The 6,000-nt window shown below is 34.9% G+C and overlaps 1 protein-coding gene across 2 annotated transcripts in view; it reads left to right on the top strand.

Moving 5' to 3' along the window:
* Positions 1-5,675, top strand: part of TMEM59 (transmembrane protein 59) — a 50,166-nt gene extending 44,491 nt beyond the window's left edge. For both annotated transcript variants that reach the window (XM_037827154.1, XM_037827155.1), the window contains one exon: positions 1,308-5,675. In XM_037827154.1, coding sequence (XP_037683082.1) covers positions 1,308-1,463 — 156 coding nt within the window. In that variant the 3' untranslated portion in view covers positions 1,464-5,675. The remainder of the gene's footprint in view (positions 1-1,307) is intronic.
* The last annotated feature ends 325 nt before the right edge of the window (positions 5,676-6,000 follow it).

Genomic DNA, 6,000 nt, shown 5'->3' on the forward strand with positions numbered 1-6,000 from the left:
TGGGGTGTTTTGGGTGTTCTTCTTTACTTTCATTTTTATTCTTTTTATTTTTTGGAGTAATGAAAGTGTTCAAAAATAGGTTTTGGTGATGAATGCACAACTATATAAGGGTACTGTGACAATTGATTGTACACTGTGGATGATTGTAGGGTGTGTGAATATATCTCAATAAAACTGAATATTAAAAAAATTATCACCCCCAAAAGAATACCCCTACCCATTAGTAGTCATTCTCCATTTCCTCTCAAACACCACCACCCCAGCCCTAGACAACCACTAATCTACTTTCTGTCTCTATAGATTTGCCTATTCTGAACATTTCATATAAATGAAATCATATAATATGTGGTCTTTTGTGATTGACTTCTTTCACTAATGTTTTAAAGCCTCATCCATGTTGTAGCAGGAATCATTATTGATTGATACTTAAACTCTGGAAGGTCCTCTCTATTCAGCATCTTTTGAAAGCACCTTTCCACATCAAGTACTTCTGTAAGGTTCTTGCTTTATAATCTATTCAGTTGCCCTGTCAATGATGTCAGCACTTAAATTTCTAATTTATAAATTCAGGACATTTGTGGCTGTTTGAGTTAACAACAGAATCAAGTCAATTTCTTAGTAAAGACTTTTCATTTTGCTTTTAGACCTATTTTCAAAAGATATTAGACATTATTGTTATACTCCAGTGAGTTTTATGACATTTGTTTTATTTCTCTTTTATGCTTTTTATCCTTTTATTTTGGTACCTTCTTGAAGATGATAGTAAAAATTTGAGGAACTTTTTATCAGTTTATAAAGACTTTTCTATCAGTATTAGAGTATTTCATGTATATTCCTTGTTCTTCTCACAGCCTTTCAAAATAACACATATCGTTTTCCAAATGAGTTTCTTAAAAAATTCAGTAGCAGAGAAACTTACCCCAAATATTTGATCATTTGTTAAAGAGCTAAGATCTTAAAGGACTGGATCACTTAAGGCATCAAACGTCTAGAATCAGTCTCTTAGTATGACCACACTATCTCTATTTAAACCTGAACAATTTTTCTTAATATCCAATTCTTAAAATACTTTTAAGTATTTTAAATTTGGGTGTGTGGGAAAGTTTTCTTTGCCATCCATTGTAAGTGGAAATACACATCTGTAACTCTTTGAGTAAAAGCATTCTTCATTCTTGAGGATGTTTATAGAATCTTTTACCAAACATCCCTGAATTAAATCATTAAATTGTTAATTGAACCCCTACATGTGGAGATTCCTAATTATCCAAATTGTTAATGTGCACTGATTTTTTTTTTTTTTTTGGCAGAAGCTGAGTATCTATGGTGACTTGGAATTTGTGAATGAACAAAAGCTAAACAGATATCCAGCTTCTTCCCTTGTGGTTATTAGATCTAAAACTGAAGATCATGAAGAAGCAGGGCCTCTACCTACAAAAGTGAATCTTGCTCATTCAGAGATTTAAGCTTTTTTTTTTTTTAATGAAATGTGTAATAGACACCTTAATTTCATTCCTGATAGAGCTTTTAAAAATGGTTTCATTGGATATAGGGCTTAAGAAATCATTATAAGATCCAAATAAAGTTACCCAAATCTGTGAAGACTGTATTTACTGTAACTTTACCTGTATTTTTTTCTAATAATTTAAAAGTGGATATTTGTGATTGTATTTTTATTTTACTAATATCTGTAACTACTCTAATTTTTATTTGCATTATTTTTTGCTTTTTGCTTTTTGCTTTTCTTAACCACATTCTATGAGCTGATCATTCTTCCCCCACCTCCTACCATGATGTCATCAATCACCTTAGTTAATAAATTGAGTACTTGGTAGGATATGATGCTTCTGCTCAGAAAGGGCCCACAAACCTGTAATTTGACATTTAGCAGGAGATGCCCTTTAATGACATTACCTTTTCAGTTGTAGTGAACTGAAATCATTAAAATTTTATTTGAATAACCATATGCTGAAATTTGAGTTAATATACTACTGATTTTCCAGCACTTCCTTCCTATCCCACCTGACCCATAAAAGAATTACAAAATGTTCTGTGTCCATCTATTGCTATATAATATGATGATCATATTAAACAAATTGAAGCAAAAATGATCCTCTCAGAACTGCATTTTATGTTGTCTTGCACAGTTTTTGTTAGATGATTTTTTCAAAAGAACTTTCTCTTTTAAAAAGCATATCAAGTATAAGGTAAAGATACTTGCAGAGAAAACTTCATTTTGACAGTAAGAATTAGACTCATGTGATGCAGAATTAAGTATAGATTTCACTTGGCAAAAACCGTTGTTACTAACATTCCTTTACCTACAATAATATAGATTTAAAATAAGAGTGATATCAGGTAACTTAGCACACTAGAATTTTAATATAATTCATTGCTATTATACCATGAAATGGTAACTTTGCAAACCATTACTTTTCCTTAATCACAGACTCATTGCTGACATCTGCTGTAGTGCTATTTGAGTAACAAGTGAGACACAAAATTACCCTATAGTCTTGTTCTCAGCTTTCTCTGAAACAAAGAAAATACACTTAACAGCTAATCAAGTAAGACTTTGGCCACAAAACATAGGTTTCTGATTTTAAAATAGTTTGTCTAAATTTGGAAGATGGAGGGTTAGAAAGTATGTGAACATATTCAGAGGGAGAGGGAGAGTAGAGAAGGAATTGCTAAGCAGTCATTGTTGTGAGAAAACATACAACAAGCATGGATAATGATTTGTAGTTATATTTCAAAAAAAAAAAAAAGCCCTGTTGTCTATTTCCCATCCGTAATGCATACTTATATTCCTTTATTGGGGACAGGACTAATGGAAATGTATCCAGTAAAGCACACTGTGCATCCAGTAAAACACACTGAGGGGGAAATACACAAAATGCTACAGATTTATAGGAGTCAGCCCACTTTTAGGAACAGCCTCCCTTATAATCACAATATTCAGATAAGAAGGACCCAGTGTACAACTGTCCTATATTCTTCTACCTTCCCCTTGGTTTTGTTTCTCTTTGCTTCCTGACTGAGGTACCCCTGATATGCCCTCGTTCCTCTTGAAAATATTGATCCATGTTTAGATGCAATTTTTCCTCTTTTGTTTTATAAGAGGAGTCTTTGTGTGTGGAAATAGTCATTCCTTGTATTTAGTAGGCACTCAAATATTTGTCCTGCCTTTATTTTTCTTATAACATGATTAAACCAGACGGACTTTTTCAAAGAGTTTTACTTTAAAAAGAAAAGAAAGAAATATTATCCACCCCCACTCCCACCTCCCACTATGCACACAGTATAAAATGTTTCTGATTCTGAAAATTCCAACCACAGAAACAAAACTGAGCTTCTAGGCCCTTCTCCTAAAATAACAATTTAGACCTTGGATGGCCCGACTTTACTTAGCTCCTTGTCTCTGTGAGACAAGCATTATCTTCCCTGTCACACAGCAGGCATCTTCTTGAGAATCTTGTCTTGGTCTAGGCAAATCCCCAAGACCCTTGAGTCTCCTGGTTCAAACCTCCCAGACTCCTAAATGCTTCTACTTAGTGCAGGTCCCTCGTCTAAGAGTCACCCTAATTCAGGCAGTTGTAAAGACAGTAGTAATCACCATAATGGATGATCTGGGACCAAGTTTCCCAATCTTCTCACAAAATTTCATGGGTACATTTTGTTTATGATACATTTTTTGGTAAATCAGAAATTATCAGGTTATTGGGTCTATCAATCTTGTCTCTAATTCCTGTCATGCATCAGCATGTAGCAGGGCCCCTAACTTCTGAAAGTGATATCCAAACGTAAAGCTGGCGGAAAAGGGAAAGACAAAACAGAGAGCAGTGTTCCAGGCAGTGGGGACGGTATGCTCAAGACATAGAGGCTAAAGGGTGGGGAATTGCAAAGTGTTTAGTAGGCTGAGATATAGCATGCAAAAGCATGCCAGTAGTTGAGTTGGAGGGACCAGATAATAAAGGACCTTATAAAACCTAAACTTGATCTTGAGTGTAATGGGGAGCCATTGAAAGCTTTTAAGCAAGAAAGTTACAGTGTTTTATAATGGCTCATTCAGACAATGATATGGAGGATAGAGCAGAGGAAGACATTCCGAAGGTCAACAATATCCACCCTTTAGAGTCCCTTAAATTATGTCGTCATCCAGTCATCCATTCTTTCTGCAGAACCACATTGAAAGCAGCCAGAGAAGAACCTGCCCTAAATGGGAATTTCCATTGCCATCCCAAGTTTTTTATTTTTTTCATTCCCATTAATCCTATTTCCTTTCATTTTACTTCATGCATATTTTCAAACTCTTACCTATGTTGGTACCCCACATTGTTGTTTTGGTGGTAACCCTAGGACTGGTCTCTGGGTCCTGGGCAGTATCTGAGTGATGCCAAGCAAACTGGGAAGGCTGCTCCATGGATCCCAAGCCTCTTACCAGACTTCTTCATGTGGGGCTAAATTTTTAAAACTGCAATGCTAGGTCAATTTATCACCATCCATTAATCTAGATTTGCCAACCCAGCTTCTACTGACTCAGTCTGCCCTTGATTCTGTCCCACCAGGTTTTCAGTTGCTAAGAATGTCATATTTGCATTTGAGTATCATCAACATGAGTAACCTTTTTCATCTTTCTTTCTTTGACCTCTGTTCTAGATTAGAGCCTGGGCGTGGGGGTATGTCCAGTGATAGAGATAAAGATTGAGATAGCAGGAAGTTCAGTCTTCTGTGGGAAGGTAGTTTGTACAGTTAGTATGGATTTTGACTCCTTGCAGTAATTCAATTCTGTAGCACAGTTTATATCCCTCTTCTGGAATTCATAATTGTTGAAGCCAGGTAAATGTATTTCACTACAAACTCTTGTTCTGTGATGATAGTGACTTTTTTTGTTTAGAGCAGGGGTTCTTAACCTTTTTTTTTGTGCCATGGACCTTTTTGGTGGCAGTCTGATGTAGCCCAGGAACCTTTTCAGAATAGTGTTTTCAAATGCATAGAGTTAAATATGAAGGATTGCAAAGGAAATTAATTATATTAAAATATATTTATCAAAATATTTTCAACATTTTGTTATACAGTAATAGATATACTCCTTTATTAACGCGTAAAACAAAATATAATGGTGGGTCTAGAACTGTCATTTTGAAGTGATTTCGAAGTAATATTTTGAAATACCTACAACTGCAATATGATATCAAAATGTCTATGATTTCTATTGGTGACAGTCACAGATAGTACTAAAAATATTGTGGATTGTTGACTACATTCATAATTGAAGGAAATGCTATATTTCAGTTAGAAGTTAATGAAAATAAAGATTTAATTTTTCCCATACAAGTTTACAGAACCCCTGCTTTAGAGGTTGTTTAATTTTCCTTTGTCATTTTAAGAGTAAATTATTTTTGTTTGCTTGTTCATTTCTAAATTATTTGGGCTTAATTTTACTGCCTCTTGTATGCTTTTTATGCTTGAATTGTTTTTGCAATGTTGGAACATCAATAATTGAAGGCTTGGGTAGAAAAAAATAAGCAACTGATTAGAAATGAGAGGTTTCACAAAAGCTCTTAATGTTACCTCAAGATATGCCATCATGCAGTCATTATTGGAAACCCAAATCTGTTAAATTCATAATCCTTACACGTGGTAAACTTGAATAAAATTTGGATTATCTGCATTAATCAGTATTATAATGTTATCTTGTGTGTCTACTTAGATAATTCACAATGGAGTTTGTTGATTTCCCATGACATTTGCAAAATTCCTCATGGCACTCTCACCTATCACCTTAAATGGTTCTTAACAACATCCCTCTAGAAAGGCAGGATGGGGTTTAACAACTCTATTTTGCAGTTGAGGAAACAGTCTTGGAGAAGAAAAGCGGCCAACAAGGACACCCAGAGTTGTGGAAGACACACAGAAAGAGTGATAAATGCCAAGTCAGGCAATGGGCCTCACGTCTAAGAGGTCTAGAGGCAGCTCTCTCAGGTCCCAGGGTCAATCTAT

The sequence above is a fragment of the Choloepus didactylus genome, chromosome 2 (genome assembly GCF_015220235.1).
Source record: "Choloepus didactylus isolate mChoDid1 chromosome 2, mChoDid1.pri, whole genome shotgun sequence".
In the NCBI taxonomy this organism is placed as follows: Eukaryota; Metazoa; Chordata; class Mammalia; order Pilosa; family Megalonychidae; genus Choloepus; species Choloepus didactylus.